Source organism: Leptonotus elevatus, chromosome 7 (genome assembly GCF_054856555.1).
Source record: "Leptonotus elevatus isolate MCC_2025b chromosome 7, RoL_Lele_1.0, whole genome shotgun sequence".
Classification (NCBI taxonomy): Eukaryota; Metazoa; Chordata; class Actinopteri; order Syngnathiformes; family Syngnathidae; genus Leptonotus; species Leptonotus elevatus.
Window position 1 is genome coordinate 16883747 of NC_141245.1, and position 19704 is coordinate 16903450.

Genomic DNA, 19704 nt, shown 5'->3' on the forward strand with positions numbered 1-19704 from the left:
CCAGTGATTCACCTTACCTATGTGCTTTGGGTTCAACGGTCTTGTGCTTTCTTCAGGTGACGGATCGACCTGACAACAACAAATGATGAGCACAAGTGCGGAAGAAAAATGTTGTGCATGGGTGTGTTAAACTTAAGCGCAGCTGCATGTAATTAGTCCTTTGCTATTACTTCAGCTACAATGGCTTCACCAGCTCTTTGTTTTCAAATGTATAAGGCATAATTTTACCCCGTTTAGACAAACATATTGAGATAAATAATCAGTTTATCAATTAGGAGAGCCTGGATTCCCAGTTTGAATGTGTATTGGTACAAATTTTTTGTTTGAATTTTGTGGTTCTCCAACCCCTTCAAACTGCCATTAAAAATCCCAACGAAATCAGTCGTAGAACACTTTCCTGAACCACTCACACCCTTAACAACCAGACATCTCTGTATTACCCCCCCCCCCCCCCCGTTCGCTTCTTGTAGTTTTAATGCAATGTAAAGTGTACTGATAAATATTTCCATGTAGTGAATAAAATATTAATTAGGTGCTTTCCGGCGGCACGGTGGATGACTGGTTAGCACGTCCACCTCCCAGTGCAGAGGACGTGAGATCAATTCCGGGCTTTGGCCTTCCTGGGTGAAGTTTGCATGTTCTCCCCGTGCTTGGGTGGGTGTTATCCGCGTACTCTCCGGTTTCCTCCCACATTCCAAAGACATGCATGGCAGGTTAATTGAACACGCTAGATTGTCCTTAGGTGTGATTGTGAGTGTGGATGATTGTGTGCCCTGCGATTGGCTGGCAACCAGTTCAAGGTGCACCCTGCCTACTGCCGGAAGCCAGCTGGGATGGGCTCCAGCACCCCCACGACCCTAGTGAGGAATAAGCGGTTAAGAAGATAGATGGATGGATGGAGGTGCTTTCCATGGCCACAAGAGTAGGCTCTAAGGTATTTGTTATGATACATGCACTGCGCCACAGGGATGAGTTCAGGCTGTTTCCGCAATCTTGTCCAAACACGGCCCAGAAGGGCGAAGGTGTAGGGTAGTATTCTGACTGTATCCCTGTTGTGAAACTTCCTTTCAAAAAGCAATTGGTATCGCAAAGACAGAACATAAGAACCCTCTGGCAAGATATCATATGTGTCCCATTTGCATAATTGTTGGTAACAGTTGGTGTTGAGTGAAGGATCAGTTCCACGGGTGAGATAGCAAGTGGTTCGCACAACTCGAATTTTTCAAACGGTTCAAGCAAAAGTTCAGTTGAATTAAAACATTGCATAATTTCACAGACCTTTTGAATTTACTTGCATGCATTTGGGGAATATTCTGATGTTGGGTGAAAATTACTGCCTATACTTAGTGTACACTGAAGTGACGGGTCTGAACGTCAGGTACGCCTGCACAATCTAATGAGATCTAATACTAAGAGCTGTACCGAGTGTTTTTGAAAGTTGTGGATGTCATAGGATGCTAAAACCTTGACGTTTTCAGCGTCTCCCCCCCCCCCCCTTAACATAGATTTATTTCAAGTGCTCTCTATGATTTTGATAAAGAAAACTCACTTGATCTGAAAACGCAGTTCCAATAATATTATTTTACTGAGGCAGATATGCATCTGTACCTAGCAGAGCTCATTATTGAACTATAATGTAACCTATTGTAGCTTCATATGTTGTTTTGAAAAGACTCGAGGGTCCTGTACCACTTAGGTTACCTCCCCAGTGACAACAACATTGTGCCTTGATAGTTGCAATAATGCGCTTCTTGTTTAGTACAAGATGGTCCAGATCTCTGGCACTTTTGTATTCCCCCCCCCCCCCCCCCCGATTGGGGACGTGCACTCGATGAACACCACCTTGCTTGAACGGCTTAACACGTCAAAGCTTTTTACCTGACAGGTTGGCTGGCTTCTGCCTAACCTAGATTGGCTATCCAGGAGCTGCTCTCACTAACAGTGGATTAAGTTGTACAATATATTGACATTTAGATAGTACTTTTACATGGCATTGTTTTTAATAACATGGGGATTTTTCTTTCTTTCTCTTTCTTTCTCTCTCTCTCTCTCTCTCTTTCTTTCTTTCTTTCTCTAAATCATTGTATAACTTTATTCTATTATAATTTATTGGGGCTCTGTTGATCATGCATGTCATTGTTTATATTAGTCGTAGCATAGCGACAATGAAATGAAAACAAAGTCTAAAGACAGAGATTGAGTGAGTCATATCTATCTATCTATCATTATAAAGCTCAGACACTTTCAGGTGATCATGAATTGAAACTTTGGATTTCATTAATGAATACTTTTTTAGATAACTAAATAAAAAAAGTATTATACCCAAATAATGAAAACATAATCACAAGTATAGCAAAAGCGAAACAAAACAGTTGTAGTCATAAAATTGACAACGAACCAAATCAAATTGTCAATTTTAAAATGTATCAAGATACATATTGAATCGTCTTGTATTGGAGAGATGGATACCTGATAATTAGTAAATGAAAAATGCACCGTATGCAAACCTTGACTAAAATATACAAATTTGGTTGCATAAATTCAAAAGTCATCGTATGCAAACTTGTCAATACAGTCGACTGATACACTATCAAAACTACTTACTAGCAAAGAAAGCTACGTGTTTAGTAGCATTAAAAAGCCACTATATGGAAACTTCTGCTAAGCTATAAATCACGATTAACACCGTACAGCAGTGGCAGGTCGATGGTATCTCCCACTGCTGTTGTGAACCTGTATTTGCAGTTTACAGTCGCTGGGTGAGTGCACAAAGCCATCAGCACTTATGTGGTTTTGTGTTTGTGAACAAACCGGTTGATAAGGAGAAATACTATTGGTTTTAGTCAACACATTTCCTCTTTTAGCACAATACTCACCCACATGATGCAGTTATCACTGTCCTAAATCCAGATGACCGCTGTCCACAGAACCTCTTTGGAGGTAGCACCTGGAGAACTTCACAATCCACAGAAAATGCTGCGTCCACTTCCTCTCCTTTCCCTAACTTCACCTCCAAAGACCTGACTTGATTTTGTGTATGTGTGTGTCTCTCTCTCTCTCGTTGTCTTTCTACAGCACTGTAAGAAAATCCCGCTGGAAGGGGCGTCTGACTTCAGGCCTCTGCGACCTCCGGCTCGTCATAAAGTTCTGTGTAGCATTGGGTTTCGAAGCTGCGCGGATTCAGAAAGAGAGAGACCTGTGACCGAACAAAAACTATTCCAGGTAACCTGACACTTGAAGCCGCTTTTCTCAATCCCTACCTGTGCACCTTTGTCACTTAAGTCCCTCCCATGCATCCACCCACTCCAAACTTTTCATCCCCTCCCAGCACGTTGGACAAATTGCCGTATGTTCCCTTTTGGCTTCTCTCTGCCTCATCCTCGCCTAGCATAGCATAGCTATTTCTCACATTATGTGCACACAATGGTGGCACTTATCGGCATCATGGATGTCCCCCAAATGTTCAATATCTACATACCATGATGAATTACAACCATATCAAAACCTTGAATGAGTGAAAAGGGACCGTGTAGGAAACACACTCACACACAGCGTAAAGCTTTACGCGTTAGGTGTGTTTTCTTACCTTGTTTTGTTTTGACTGTCAAATCAGCTGGTATCAACTGTATGACTCACAGTGCGTGCCACGTCTCACCACATGTTTAACACATCTTTAGAAAACAGGTGAGCTGTGATTGGTCGTTACCTAAGCCCTAAACTAAGCTCATTGTGATCAGCAAGTGGTAAAATGGCCGTTCCCTGGGATGGATAAAAATGGGTCGAATTTTGCTGCTTATTTCGCATTCCACAAACGCATAATCAGAATTCCGTGTTTATTCAAAGGGGGGCAAAGTTAATTGGGCACGTGAGAGAAGGACTGATGAAAAGCTGAAGAGAAAGAGTCAGTTATCAATAGGAGCTGTGTTGTGCTTCTTTACCAGACCTATTAAAGTCACTGAACCTTTGCACTTAAGTCTAACTTTATGAATGCATAAATATGCGAGTAGATAGACACACAATGTGCTTTGAATTGCTTTTCTGATCAACCAAATGAAGGCATTTTACAGCCTGCAATAAAAACATGACGTGACTGTATTTAGTGGGTCAAGCTGGTTAACATTCAGTTGCCTTGCGGAGGGTATGTAGAGATGTTGCATTTCAATTTTTTACATCTCATAATCAAAATTCCCGCAGGTAAAAATGGACCTTAATAATAACTGTTAAACCAGCTTATTTTATTATGAAAATTATTGATCCAGTCCAAGTATTCAATGAGTGTAACATTCCAAGGCCCTTGTTAAAATAAACATATATTTTAAAAATTAAATTAAATCATGGTTAGCGAGTATCAAGAGAGTTGCAACAGCTTCAAAATAAAAAGTTAGACCACCTGCTCAGCTATAACTTCAGGAAACCCAAGGAGAGTCCCATCAGTGTGTTAAAGATAAATGAAAGAATAGTTTTAAACCTGCTTAATAGCTTCAAGAGGCAACCTATTCAAATTTCATCAGGGAAGGCGCAGCAGCTAAAGAATATCAAGAAATATAATGTTCAAGTTTTCAAACTTGTTGGGCTAACTTAAGGGGATCTACACAGCGGCTAAACATAGAAAAACACATTTTTCAACTTGCTGGGCTAACTTCAGATGTTCCGTAGCTTGAAATTACCTAAATTGTACTACTTCATTCTTAGTAGTCTTTTTTTTTTTCAACATGTAAAAGCTGCCCTGCCATTGGTTCAGAGCATTCAAGGACCAATAGGATATCCTAGCTTGACATGCAGTGGACACATCAGTGAATGCTGTGCACAAGTAAAACACAAGATGCTGCATCCAAAGTCCTATATTAGCGTCGGAAATAATAGTATCGGCATGTTACTTGTTAGTACTTGCCGATACCACTGTTTTTATGCAGTATCGGGGCCTCTGCCGATACTGGTATCGGTATCGAAACAACACCAATTCTTAGATAACCAGAAAATTCCATATAATTAGATTATTTTGTTTACAGATGCAGATATTAAATAAATACACAGAGACTTGAAGTTTCACAAAGGTTGGCCAATAAGTTTTGAAATTGTTGCTAAAATGACATTTTATGAGTAGGAGTTATGTTATAAATAAAAGTTCATTGTTATTACTTTTAAATAGCTCTCAGATATGTTTGGAAAATGTTTTAGGGTACACAATACCTTAAGAGGAAAAAAAATATTCTGACTGTATCCTTAATGTATTAAAGGAGTAATCATGTTATGAACTGTTGATGCAAATATACTTTCAAATAAAATAAACCATATAACCTTTGATATACGGCAGTATATAGAACACTATTCTTTGGGCTGCTCCTTATCAGACCCTCTGATAAGCATGACCCTGCATTTGTTTATCGGATCAACAATAAATCAAAGGCAATCTAAAGACACAATAACTAAAGAATTTATTACAGCAAACATGACTGCAAAAGCCCCTTCCATGGAAGTCGTCTGTGATCGACAAGATTGCTTTTTTTCATACTAAAAAAACAAGGAAAAAATTATGGGAAGCATACTAAGTTTGTCTGCTTACGCATGCTTACCTCTAATGTCGCTAACCAGTCCACTCTGGCTTGTCCAATCCGTATCCAAAGCTTAAATCGGTGAGCAAAAAGATTCCCAGTTCCTTATGTGGCGATACTCAGAGGTGCTTCATCCCACTGATGTGCACGCGCACACACAAACGCTTGACCAGCATCTCCGTGCCCAGACATGCCTGTGTGTAATTGGACAGCAGTCCTGATAGCCGCAAGAGGAAGTGCAGCTTAGCTTGAAAACAGCACTGGTTAATGATTACATTTGACCTTACCTGCAGTCAAAAGAATGTGTGTTGTTCCACCCTTAAGTCACAATGAAGTCACAACATACACTTGGAGTGTATGTTCAACAAACGTTCAACAGTGAAATTGTGAAGATGAAGCTATTTACCGGTCTACCGGCCCAAATGTTCATTTTGCCTTTGGATAGTTCAATGGCATGGCTGCCTCAGAGTGCAGACAAATGCGGACGAACGAGGAGGGCGGGGGGAAAAATTGCGCGGACACTTGAAAAAATATATAAGTCATGTGGATAGTTTAGAGTGCCTAGTTGTTGGCCATGATTGCATACATGTCAAAGAAAGAAGGCAAAAGTTTGACAGGGCCATTAATATTGTTCTCTGTGGTGTGTCAAATTTAGAAGACATTAATATTCACTTTATTTACAGGGACCTTAACTCATTCACTGCCATTGACGGCTATAGACGTCAAAAATTCATTTTAATTATTTCTATTAGTTTAATTTTTTTCCACTTTTGCTAACAAGAGTATGAAAACCTATAATTTTTTTATTTGTAAATTTAGAACAGATATAACATTTGTGATTAATCGCTAGTTAACTAGTGAAGTCATGTGATTAATTACAATTAAAAAATGTAATCGCCTGACGTCCCTAATTTAAAAAAAAAATTAAAAGTAAGGGACGTCAGACGATTAAAAATTTTAATCGTAATTAATCGCATGACTTCAATAGTTGACTCACGATTGATTAATCACAAATTTGATATCTGTTATAAATGTACAATAAAAAAAATCTAGGTTTTCATAAAAAATGAAATAAAATGAAAAAATGTTAAACTAATAGAAATAGTTCACATGATTTTTTTACGTCTACAGTCATCAATGGCAGTGAATGAGTTAATAGCAATTTGTGTGGAACAGGTTGACATAAAAAGTTACATTTCATTTGTTTAGCTTTTACCGGCATCGTGGAAGTTGTTTTGTAACGGTGTTATCAGCAGCCCATTCGTCATCAGCTGCGATCAGCTGAGGAATGGAAGGTGTATCATGCAACCTCAGTGGTCTACACGGATACTCCATGACATCATCTTTCATTTACACATATTAAGACTTCAATGGTGGTATTCTTTCCTGGAAATGTACGACAATCTGACCCAAACCAGAGATGGTGCAAAGATTTGCTTTATCTGTGAGTATTAGGCTCGTAACCTAAATGCTGTACAGAGAGTTGTCATAAAGATGCTAAAATAATTTAAGGTGACTGGTGTGATGATGCACAAGACACACTGAACACAATTTGTATAACTTCTGCTTGAACTCTTTTACTGCCAAACATATTTTAACTCATCTTTCAAGGCAAACAGAATGTTGTGTGTTTTGACTACATAGCATTGTGGGTACCAAATGGAAAATCGCATTTCATTAGAAAAAAAGATATGTTTCTACCTTATTCCGTTCTTTAGTAATTACCATTTGAAAATAGGTAATTTAAGTGACATTGAGAGAACATTGAAAAGATAAGGAGAAAACAAGCTTTTTGTGAAAAGATACATTTTCTGCACAACAGTGACTTTGACACTAATATTTTTTGTTTAGTGACGCTCTATGAATTAGATTTAATGTGACAAAGGCTTTGATCATTCACGTCATCCTTGAAAACATTCTATTTCATCAGATTCGTCATGTTTCATTGCAATTCCTTTCACCGGGAGCCCATTGAAAAGAGATACAATGCTGTAAACTGCTGTTTTGGGATTTTACTACCCAATGACAAGGCAGTGCTGCACAAGACGTTGCACTGCTCATTGAGAAAAAAAAAACGTAGTTGATGTCAATTGACGTTATTGGCGGCATTCATTAGGATTTTAGCATACGTCATTAAAGTTTTTTGGCGGTCAAAGAGTTAATATGCGCAGAAGAGAATTGAGTTTCTGCTGATGTGGCAACTCTCAACGAATCAAACAAATGTTGCTACTTGATATAACAAAGTACTTCACTGTAGGTGAATTGCAAAGAAAGAAAGCTGCCAATCACGACAAAGGAGCGCGATACACTTCCCACATTATCTTATGAAAGGAAACAAGACGACGACAACAAGGCAGTTGAACCGGTTTTGAAAAAAATGCCAGGTATGGGGAACACCAACACTCAACGTAAGATGTCGGAAGAAAGCACAGAAGGCAATATTCTGTTTTGAGCTTTCAAATTTGATGTATCACTTATCAGATTTGATACTTTGCTAAAGTCAAGCGAGGAAAGACGACAGCTGAAGGTTCACAAGGTCATCTGCTATGGGCAATAATGGTAAGACATGCTTATGAGTTATGACTTGTTTTTTTGTTGTGTAGTGTGGCGACATAGTGTGACTCTCTGTCGCACTTCTTCGATGGTCAACACGTTTTATTGTATTTTTGGATTCACTTTGGATTGTTGTGTGTACAGTATAGTACATTTTACACTTTCACTTCAATGTTGTGAATGTGAATCAAAATAACATTCAGCTGTATTTTGTCTTTAAAATGACAATGCTCAGTTTTTATTGATGTCAGTATTACTGTTGTTGCACCATAACCTAAAAAAAACAAAAAAACATTTGTTATCCACGAGCAACATTTTCGCCGAGGGTGCTTATTTACCCAACAGCTAGTTAGCATCTATTGTGTTGGGAATCTGTTCTATTTTGAATATTATTGAATAATTTAAACCATGTACTACCATTTATGTCAGATAATACATTTTAAAACAAAATAAAATGGACTCTTATGGAGAAATGCAGTGAAATGACAACAAAGTGAAGCGAACTGACTCGACGCATACTGTAGCTCCCGGCAATGTAACGTGATCAAGTCCAAATCTACCAGAATGCTGACTGTCACTAATGACACCACATGGCGCAAGATCATCTTGCCGTGCGGGGAACTTGTTTACAAAATGTGGTAAAATGTCACACTTTATCTGATCACAGTGGGCTTCCACTATATCGTAATATGTTGTATACACCCCCATGCGTTTGAACACGGCATTCTGATTAATGTTGTGTTTGTGGAATATGAATTAAGCAGCAAAATCCACCCTTTTTTTTGTCCATCTCAGGGGGCGGCCATTTTGCCACTTGCTGTCAACTGAATATTCCATCACAGTTGCTCAGGGCTCAGGTAAGTAAAGACCAATCACGGCTCACCTGTTTTCGGCGTTTGGTCATGTGATGTTTGCAAGCTGAGCGGTGATTGGTTGTTACCTGAGCCCTCAGCAACTGATGTCATTTTTCAGGTGGCAGCAAGTGACAAAATGGCCGCCCCCTGAGATGGATAAGAACAGATGGATTTTACTGCTTTATTCATAATCCATAAGCACAATGTTAATCACAATACCATGTATGAGGTTAACTATAACAAGAATATTTGTTTGGGCTCCCTATATCTCAGATTTTCATTCAATCGTGGTGGTGGGGGGGGGGGGGGGGGGGTTCTGGAACAAAACTCCTGTTCATTGTAAAATGACATGCATTCTTAAATTGTGTCCATGTATAAAGATAGCATATATGAACTGTGAAAACAACAGTACCTCTTTTTCTTCTATTTGATGGAGGTGTTTATGACATAAGTGGATCGTGTGCCTAATTGAGATTTATTTTATTATTTATTTATTTTTGTGGCGCCTTCTATTTGAGAAAATGCATTAATCAAATAAAGGCTTCCTCTCGTCAAACAAACTGCAGTCGTGTAAATAAACGCTCCTGGCATCTATTTTGCGGTAGACTAGGCCTGCACCTAGATCTGCTTTGGTTTCTAAATCATGATGCACTTCTTCAGAGCTTAACCACTGCGGATTAAAACCACAATAATAAGCATCTTGATACATCAATATCTCTTTGAAAATTGTCACTCAGAACAGAGCAGCATTGTATAGACAAGTAGTTGGATCAAGTTAATTTAAGAATCCTTAGAGTTTGAAATGAAAATGAATAATATCATGGCCTAATTTCTGTGTGTACGTGTTGTCAGGCAGTAGGGTGAACCCCACAGCGGTGGGGGTTGCTGTGGGCTTTGGCGTTCTGGCCATCCTCTTTACCATCGCCATCGTGCAGTTCTGCCATAAGTACAAGTGCAAATCGTGCAAAAAATGCTGCAAGAAGAAAGGTGAGTGAGCAGGAAACCATTTTCCTCTTTGGTTTTGTTCTCACGAAATCACATCAAAACCGTCTTTTGTTTCTGTAGAACGCCCAGTGACAGACAGAGTGCTCATGTAAGTATATTTACACACGGAAATGAAAATTCTAATCCAAAAGGGTTTGTTATGCACGAGTGTTTTCAACGTTCTTTTCCACAGCAAGATCGGCTTAAAAAAGTCTCCTCCTCCTTTCACCATTAGTGGCTTCAAAAAATGACCTGCCACCTCTTCATCAAAATACATATTCATAATGTCCTGATTGAACTTTGAAGGGGATGAAAGGGGATTTAGCTTCTAAGTCATCTGGACTCTTGGTGTGATCTGCCCGTTTGGACTAAAGTCACTGTGTAGTGCAAAATCCTACTGTGTATAGACTCGTTGATGATAGTAATGCAATGTGTTTCATCTGATAAAACACAATTAACGGCAAGCATGCTTCCTTCCAAATTTCACACATTTGCTTCCTTTTTTATGTTTTCTGTGTAGTGGAAATTTAATGAGTCAGTGCTTTTCTCATAATATGACTCGGAATTTTTTTTTTTAGATGTCCCAGCTGATAAAAAAAAAACATCATTACATTCTGTTTTCAACCACAACATTATTGCATAATAATATATGAATGTATTTTCTAACTGAAACTGAGAGGGGTTATTTTCTTCAGCAAGTTCAATGTTCACAAAAATGGAACTCTTACAATTCTGACTCTAAATGTAGGGTGACATTCTCCTTTGACATGTCCACAAAAAAAAAATACACACAGAGAGAACTACACATTGTTTATTTAAAACAACCACATACCTTTGCCTTAGGAAAGGCCGCTAGCATAATGCTAACACACAATACAAAATGCCATAGACAGGCTGATGAATAGCATTTGTGACTATATTTACATTAGTGTACTTAAAAAATGTAATTTTATTTTACTAATGTGAATGCTGCCTATCATCACTTTTCAACAACACATCTCCAAATTATTTTATTTTCATTTTAATCGTTTTAATTATTTTGTCTGTTTATCATGGTATTTTTTGTGATTGTTTGGATAAAAATAATTTTAACTGCAAACAAATCTAATTGTGGGATACATGTTGTTGTTTTTTTGCATGAATAATAAAATGTGTTTTATGCTCTAGATAGGATGATGATGTTGATTTCTTTTAAAACAAGCTGTTCCTTGAAAGAGGAAATGATTTCCTCTCATTTGCATGGCACAGCAAATTGTGGTCATGTTGGTTGTATCATGTCATATCAGTGAATATAAAGTTCACATGGCTTTTATTTAAACATGTATTTTTTTATTAAAAAATATAAATAAATATTTCAAACAATTCATCTTACATACGGTATATACAGGGTGACTATAGAAAGTCTCTTTGCATGTAAAAAAAATAAATAAATAAATTGGATTCATTTTGAAAGGCTACTCAAGAAAATTAAATAATAAGTAGGCTATAGTGGTAAAAGTGTTTTTCTGGGGATGAGCCATTTTTTATAGTGATTTTTTTTTTTGCGTACCCGAAATGCATAAGTGCAATCAATGCAACCATTGACTATATACAACAAATTGGATCTTGATTGCTTCTCTACTTATTTTTTAAATTTATTATTACTATTATTTTTTTACATTGTCAAGAGACTTTGCGGAACTCAGTACTTCTCCGTTTCCTGAGGAGGATTTGCATACAGGGCAGCAAGCTGTGTTAACTTTCGCTGTCAAAACATGTCGCCATGTCAGTGAATACAACATACAGTACAGGCTAAATGTTTGGACACACCTCATGCAATCCATTTTCTTTATTTACATGACTATTTACTTTGTAGATTCTCACTGAAGGTATTAAATATCAATCAATAAACACATGTGGAGTTATGTACTTAAAAAAAAAGGTGAAATAATTAATTTGAAAGCATGTTTTATATTCTAGTTTCTTCAAAAATAGTCATTCTTTGCTCTAATGATTTTTTATTTTTTTTGCACATTCTTGGCATTCCCTCAATGAGCTTTTAAGAGTAGTCACCAGAAAGAGGTGAGAATGCCAAGAGTGTAGGCCTACAGAGCAGTAATCAGAGCAAAGGGTGGCTATTTTGAAGAAACTAGAATCTAAAACATGTTTTCAGTTATTTCACCTTTTAAGTACATAACTCCACATGTGTTCATTCTTAGTTTTGATGCCTTCAGTGAGAATCCATCATGTATATAGTAATGAGAACACATTGAATGAGATGTGTGTGTGTGTGTCCAAACGTTTGGCCTGTACTGTATCTAGGCCTTTTCATTTCATGTGGCTTGCATCTAAAATATTATTATAAATATTTCAAACAAGGAAAGCCAAGATAGATAAGTCACAGAGTGAACCCTTACATACTGTTCATTTTCCTTGCACACATCAGTTTTGACCCGGTCTAAGAATATCTTCATAATAATTGTCAACTTATAAACTACAGCTCTCTCAAAAAGGTATTAATAGCCTGTCCTATTTTTTTTTTTTTACGCTACTCAAACTATTTTACATTGTTCTTCTCCCAAGATTCCCCCAAGACCCTTCAAAAACCAACAAGGTTGATGTTTTTGTGTCAACCTGTGCAAATGTGGTGAGACATTAAAATAAGAGTAACTATGAAAATACTTTATATTCACAGTTGATTTAATGGATGCCAGAAAGATCAGCCGTGGAGCCCTTTTCTTCCACATGTGGAAGAAGGTCTAATCTGTCCAAAAGGGTTGATAGTCGTGTGCTATCTTGGCTGCCCATGTGACAATATGTGACTCAATGACTCAGGACCGCTTTTTTTTTTTTTTTTTGTAATACCAAAGAAATATTTTTTTTAATGTAGTCTTATTGCTGTCAAAACGGTCAAATGTGTCCCGAACAGTATGTAAGGGTTTAGTTTAGTTGTCAACCGATCTTGAACTAAGCACAATGTCAAAACACTTCTGACAGTTTTTACCTGTGGGAGTTGAGAGAAGATCAAGAAACAAACCGTCACACATGTTGTCTGCATAAATTTCCATTAGGGTTTCACTTGTGGCCCACTTCCCTTTCGACATGTGTGAGTCATTCTGTTTGAAAGCGCCTTTACTTTTACATCATGTTTTTGTTTTGTATTTCCTATCCATGTATTATTATTTTTCCACTCACCCTCACCAACAACTGACTTAGAGATACAGAAGGGAAGGGAGTATTATTCCAAAGCAGCAACTATTTTTGTCAGCGTATTGTTGAAAGTGTCCCTAGTGAATCAGTCAGTCAGTATCCAGCTGCAAGTCGCCAAGCGAAATGGCCACAGTGTTCATGTTTAGGTCCATCCCTTGTGTCAGAGCTGTTAGCAAAGAGAAACCCTCCGCTGTTTCTGTCCGTGTCCTTGTATCATTTGAAAAGTCTTCTTTGCCCAGTTGGCTTTGGTGCTTTTGGGTCGTTGTAGTCCCGTTGACGATGCGTTTGAGGCACCAGGAGCATTGAGCTGCACCAGAGCAAATGCACAACTGAGGTCCCGCCCGGTAGCCTGAGACCACTTCAGCCAAAACCGGGCTGGGAAAAGTGTGTTGAGGCCCCTCGTCGTGGTAACTCTGCAACGCGGGGCTCTGCCTGCGATAACTGTCAAACTCTTTGAGGGACCTGCTCTCCTGTCCCAAAGTGTTCACGGAAGAGGATTCCAAATGGGACCCAAGGCCCAACCCGCTGTCCTTCCACCTCGTCTGAACTGAGTCATCCTGGTGGGGATACACTGTTCCTCCAATGCTCCCAAAACCGCTATCCTCTTGTCTCCTCTGAGGACTTCTCTCTTGTTTTTCCGTAACATTGCACTCCATGCTAACGCCGCTGTCCAAACTGGTCCTGTCGTCGGGTTTTTTCAAAATGCGAAGTGCAGCCTTGTTTCGAGGGTTTTCTGCAAAGTTTTTCCCTTCTGTTCTGCTGTCAGACAGGTACCAAACTTTGTCTGCGACCACTTCCATTGGGTCTTCTCCGAATGTCAGTGGATGCCAGCCCAGCACAGGGGATTTCTAGTAAGGGAGAAGAGAGAATCAGCCTGGGTTCATATTCAAATTGTGCACTTTTTGATATTTTACTCTGTTCTGTTTTCTAAATCGTGGGCCAGTACACATCCGTAATAGCCTCTGACTAAGCTTAGAAGGGAATTTAAATTAGTCAAAGATCCTCTTCAGAAAATCAAATGCGACTTTGTCTGGCATCTTTCTGCACATCATTAAAAAAAAAAGTTTTATCCACTTAAAGCCTCGGGTGATTGTAATATCCCACCGGGTCGTAATGAGGGTTTGGAATGCCCTGACAACGAGACACTCTAAAGTGACCATGCTTGGTGAAGCTGGCTGTCAAATCGTCTTTTCCACTAAATGGCGCTTCCGCTTTCTGTGCGGTCATGGCTCACGAGTCGTGCTAAATTGAACAAACCAGTGGACTATTCAAAGACAAGATGCTCACCCTGTTTTTTTTATAGGCTAATACATGGTCACCTGGCATGAACTGTGAGTTTAAGAGAATGTTTTCTGTTTGCATACCAACGCAGCAGGCGTTTTCGATGGACGTTTCAGGTGACAAAGCAGACCGACTGTTGAAATGGTGACAAGAGCCAACACGCCCACAACCGTCAGGGATGACACAGAAATGATGTACCATTCTGGGGGGGGGAAGCACAAATAGTTTACTTTAAATGGTTGTCCCGAATCACGTGTTTCTAAGTATACTACAAGAATCCATTGCAACATTAACCAGTTAGCATAGCTCAAGATGGTAACAATAAATATGGATGAAACCAACACATATCCTCAAAAGTTATTTTTCCACATCATGCTAAATAAATCAATTTGATAAAAAATTAGGACAGTTTAAAATAGTAAACAAGGTTAACTTTGTTTTAAAATTGTGTTGCTAAGGTGAGCTGCTGAGTTTCGGTGCTAGCAAGGTAACTAGCCAAAAAGCTAACATACAGAAGGATGCATTTCTGAGTGTTTAACTTTGTTTTATAGTTGTAAGGCAGCTAAGAATGTACTTAATGACTATACAGTACAGTATGATAGATTTAAAACGGTGAGAGTAATTCGCTATTTGCTATGGGGGGGAAAAAATAACTCATCTTTTGCCCACCTTTCTCTGGAAGCAGTAGACATTGTTCTGGGGATAAATTGCTTCTCGACAAAGCACCATTTCCCTCCACCATCATACTGACGCAGTACTCGACCCCCCACTTGAGAGAAGTGAAGGTTTTAAATCCTTGATCAACGCCATCTATCAGGTACGCTATTGTCTCCTGTAAGATTAGAACGACAATAAGGTCAATGATTCATTTTATTAGACATTTTCTATCTTTTTTCTTCACTTACTTTGGCTTCCACTTTGTCGTTTCTGCTTTTTTCATCCAGCTGGATAATGTAAGTAAACCCAAAGGGAAAGAGCTTTCTGAGGATAGATTTTTGATGAACGCGGATTGTGATCGTACTGGAGGTAGCGTATAACGTGAAGGAAGGAGGTTGCAGGTTGCCTGTGAGGTAAGAAAAGATGGTCATTTAAACAAGCATTCACAAGAACCGAATAAACAACTGTTATAACAAAGTTTTAAAATAACTGAAACTTCAAGGTAACACTAAAATATACTATTTAATCCTTGGGCAGTATTTTATTTTGAAATGGCTTGGTCAGAACCATCAAAAAGTCCAAAACAGGTCCCAATACTGCCTAGGGTTATGTAATCCATATATTCTTGGGCCATAGCTTAAGCCTCAAAGGAGTTTTGTCCAAATCAATCAAGTAGATTATACATCATTCTATGAACAAAACAAATCAATTATCCCATAACTGACCCTTGAGCAATGCTAGTAGGTCCTGACACTAACATTATGTCATAGCGTAACATAATAACATAGCTTCTTGTAACTCAGTGCAACGTAACTTAGCTAGAACTGGTTTGGATAACGTAAAGCAACATAACGTAGCATAACGTAATAACCTAATAGAAGGAAAGATAACATGTTATTTTCTTCTTCTTTTTGTTCTTCTTCTTTTTATTCTTCTTCTTCTTGTTTTTCTTCCTATTTATTATTATTATTATTCATTTGTATTACTACTACATGATAAAAAAATGTTTTAACTGCTTTGGATACCATAACGTAACATACATACATACTTAGCGTAAACTACAAAATCTTAGCGGAAACATAAAAACTTACATTAGCGTAATTCAGAGACCCATAGCAATATTTAGCATAAGCATGTCGCATAGCTATGACCCAAAAAAGTTACCAGGTAAATTAAAAAAACATAACACATTTGAAATTCTTGGCAGAATGTTGATATAAAATACATTATATCACATAACTAACTCTGTATAACATGACAACAATAAAAAATTATTTCCGTCCCAAAGTTTGGTAAAGGCTACCACAACGCAAGCTATTACGTAGCATACCATAAGGTACACCAACATAGTGTTGCTTACTTGCATTTGGGAGGAATTTCTTCACCGTCCATGCAGACGTGTTGTTTCTGTCTACCGCCTGAACCCTGACCTTATAGCCAGCTCCGTAGTCATGTATGAGTCCACTTAGGTCGCAGTAGGTATTGGTTATCCCTGTGCAGCTGAGCACCATGGCCCATTCGCCATGAAGCCTGATAGCACAAATCATATCTATCAATAACTGGACACGCCTCATTGTGTAAAAAAATATATATATTATTTTTTTTTTTAAATACACTGATCTTGGTGAGTGAGATTATTGTTACGGTGGAAAACATACTTGGCCATTTGCACATTATACTGGATGTCAGATGTGACGTTTCGGGGTTGCTTCCAAAGGACGACCACCTCGCCGTCCAAAACATTCACAGACATTGCGTCAACCTTAGGGACATCCACTCCTGTATTACAAAGAAAAGTCAGAAATAAACATTTTCTATTAGATACATTTAAACAACAACAACAAAAAATAACATCACGAGGACAGTCCAATTGAGGGGAAAATCTTACATGCAAAAGGTGAAGCACTGTGAATACTTTCTAGACGCATTTTGTATGTTAATATGTAACTCCATTTAATTTATAGAGCGCTTTAACAAAAACAATCGCAACAGAAACAAAGTGCTGTATATGATAATAATCAAAGATAAGACATAAGACTAACAAAGTGTTGTTACCTGACACATAATTGATGATAGAAAGAAGCGCAAGAGCGAGAACAAGCGTCTTGTTGCTCATAGCTATTCCTGGTACTTTCACAGATGTCATTATTCAGTTCCAAAGTGTCATCATCCAACTGTTTTTTAATTAGTCCTTATTCCGTCGAGCACAATAGAACCAAACCATTTCTGAGATTTGGCTGCTCTGATCTGTTAACATAAGAAGATGACGACGAGGAGATTGCTCACTTTTTGAATGAGCTCTCATAAAAGCATCCACTGCTCAACTGCCCTCCTCCTCGTCACATGACTCGTTTCCGGTTGTGATGTCACTCATAGGACCCAACAAGATGTTACCTTCCTCTTTTGCTTTTCCCTCTCGCTGTATGGATTCTTCAGCGATGTGTATGACGCAGATCACTTCCGCAAAGGGCTTTCGCAAAATGGCTTACGTGAGACGAGACTCTAAAAACGTTGGGGCTTCCCCAGTTCATCTCGTTTTGAATGAATGTTTCATGAACTACATTTATTGTCCACATGGGATTGAAAAGTGTCAGAGTTGTTGTTTTTAAATTATTATTATTATTATTATTATTATTATTATTATTATTATTTTGTTTTGTTTTAATCATCACAATAGACCTAAAAAATAAAATAATAATAATAAGCTATTTTTTTTCTCAGTTGTTTTTGCCATTCGGTTTATAAGAAAGAGCTCAGTTTCCCCTTCTGTTTCTCACCTTTTCTGCCCTCCCCCCCACCCCCCCCCCCTTGCTCAACTGACATTTTGGGTTTTTTCCTGCATGCAAACATCACACAGAAAAGGAAACTGCTGAGAAGTGGAAGCAAACTGAGTCACTGTTTATAGTTCTATGTAATTTCACATTTTGTATGACTTAGATTATTTATAAAATATTCTAGTTGGGTGAAGTGTGAATATGATGATATATATACAGTAGGCCTATAGGCGGATAAAACTCAGTTTGTTTATTTAATGTAATATTGTAATATACTGTAAAATGATGATTATTTTATTGGCTATAGGTGAAAATCATCAAAATTAAAAAATCATGACATCTTCCTCTGTACATTGCCTGTATCAGTGATTCTCTACTGTTGACACCCTTGTTTCATGGTTGTGAGACTTTTTTTTAGACATTAACTCATTCACTGCCATTGAAAGCTATAGACGTCAAAAACTAATTTAAACTATTTCTATTAGTTTAAAAAAAAATCCACTTTTGTTAACAAGAGTATGAAAACCTAGAATTGGTTTTGTACATTTAGAACAGGTATAAAATTTGATTCATCGTGAGTTAACTAGTAAAGTCATGCTTTTTATTAAATTAAATTTTAATCGCCTGACACATCTAATTTTTAATAATCTTTTCTTTCTTTTTTTAAATCTTTTTTTTTTAAAGAAGAAAAGATTATTAAAAATTAGGCTGTCCGCTAGCAAACTATAATTATTTTGTGAAAGTTTACTTTTGCGATGGAGGTGCAAAAAAAAAGAAAAGCTTACAGCACACCCTGGTATTCCCAGGCGGTCTCCCATCCAAGTACTAACCAGGCCCGACCCTGCTTAGCTTCCGAGATCGGACGAGATCGGGCGTTCTCAGGGTAGTATGGCCGTAAGCCGAGAAAAAGCTTACAGTTGACTGTTTTAAAGGTTACACGCGTCCCACATTGGGGCGGAAAAAGCATTTTGACTGCATTTTCAGCTCTCATCCTGTCAGTTTAGCGTGTGGCTATCCGCAAGCAAACTGGAATTATTTTGTGAAAGTTTACTTTTGCGATGGAGGTGCAAAAAAAAAAAGCTTACAGCACCTGGTATTCCCAGGCGGTCTCCCATCCAAGTACTAACCAGGCCCGACCCTGCTTAGCTTCCGAGATCGGACGAGATCGGGCGTTCTCAGGGTAGTATGGCCGTAAGCCGAGAAATAGCACACAGTTGACTGTTTTAAAGGTTATACTCGTCCCAAATTGTCAGGCAATTACAATCTTTAATTGTAATTAATCGCATGACTTCACTAGTTATTTTTTTTTTAATAAAAGAAAAGATTAAAAAAAAGAAAACATTATTAATAATTAAGGGCATCAGGCGATTACAATTTTTAATTGTAATTAATCGCTTGACTTCACTAGTTAACTCACGATTAATCATACATTTTATATCTGTTCTAAATGTACAATTAAAACAATTCTAGGTTTTCATATTCTTGATAACAAAAGTGGAAAAAAATGTTAAACTAATAGAAATAGTTCAAATGAATGTTTGACGTCTGTAGCTGTCAATGGCAGTGAATGAGTTAAGGAAAATCCTTTTTTTTTTTTATTTTTTTTTTAAATATCCTTATTTTAAAATGAGATTGATGTATCCTCAAAAGCATATCACTCACATTGTCGTTGACTAGCGAGAGTAAATGTTGAAAGATGTGCCGAAACTTTAAACATGTTTTTCTCAAAACTAAGGATTTCATTGTGGCAACATTAAAATAGCTGTAACTTCATCCATTTTTGAGGTACAGTACTTCCATGTATTGAATGTAATTTTAAAGGAAATTAAGTGCAGTGTTAAAATATATGAATATCTCAAT

General features: G+C 37.8%; 3 protein-coding genes and 2 non-coding genes across 6 annotated transcripts in view; 1 reads left to right on the forward strand and 4 right to left on the reverse strand.

Annotated features, from left to right (window-relative positions):
* Nucleotides 1-5713, reverse strand: part of tmprss4a (transmembrane serine protease 4a) — a 12889-nt gene extending 7176 nt beyond the window's left edge. Inside the window, exons 1-2 of one of the 2 annotated variants that reach the window (XM_086080162.1) lie at nucleotides 5574-5713; nucleotides 18-69 (exon numbers count right to left, since the gene is read on the reverse strand). Coding sequence is in view for 1 of the 2 variants with exons in the window: in XM_086080161.1 (XP_085936287.1) it covers nucleotides 18-69; nucleotides 2877-2882 (58 nt within the window). In the remaining variant the exon portion in view is untranslated. Of the gene's footprint in view, nucleotides 1-17; nucleotides 70-2876; nucleotides 3253-5573 lie in introns of those variants that run through there. The other variant, XM_086080161.1, reaches the window with a different exon arrangement.
* The window catches only part of mre11a (MRE11 homolog A, double strand break repair nuclease), a 26879-nt gene extending 15770 nt beyond the window's left edge, over nucleotides 1-11109 (forward strand). The window contains exons 23-27 of the mRNA XM_086080159.1: nucleotides 3076-3222; nucleotides 7810-8111; nucleotides 9812-9946; nucleotides 10025-10052; nucleotides 10137-11109. The gene's annotated coding sequence lies outside the window, so the exon portion shown is untranslated. The remainder of the gene's footprint in view (nucleotides 1-3075; nucleotides 3223-7809; nucleotides 8112-9811; nucleotides 9947-10024; nucleotides 10053-10136) is intronic.
* il10ra (interleukin 10 receptor, alpha) lies at nucleotides 10896-17400 on the reverse strand. The gene is made up of 7 exons (XM_086080160.1): nucleotides 17126-17400; nucleotides 16729-16849; nucleotides 16431-16600; nucleotides 15319-15476; nucleotides 15083-15245; nucleotides 14497-14615; nucleotides 10896-13980 (listed from the first exon to the last, which is right to left on the reverse strand). The coding sequence occupies exons 1-7, from the start codon at nucleotides 17214-17216 to the stop codon at nucleotides 13222-13224; spliced, it is 1581 nt and encodes a 526-aa protein (XP_085936286.1). The 5' UTR covers nucleotides 17217-17400; the 3' UTR covers nucleotides 10896-13221.
* Nucleotides 17401-18622: 1222 nt separating this feature from the next.
* On the reverse strand, nucleotides 18623-18744 carry LOC147171282 (5S ribosomal RNA). Its single transcript, XR_015095691.1, has one exon. It is a non-coding gene; the product is annotated as a 5S ribosomal RNA (ribosomal RNA).
* A 178-nt stretch (nucleotides 18745-18922) lies between these two features.
* On the reverse strand, nucleotides 18923-19041 carry LOC147171283 (5S ribosomal RNA). Its single transcript, XR_015095690.1, has one exon. It is a non-coding gene; the product is annotated as a 5S ribosomal RNA (ribosomal RNA).
* Nucleotides 19042-19704: the final 663 nt, after the last annotated feature.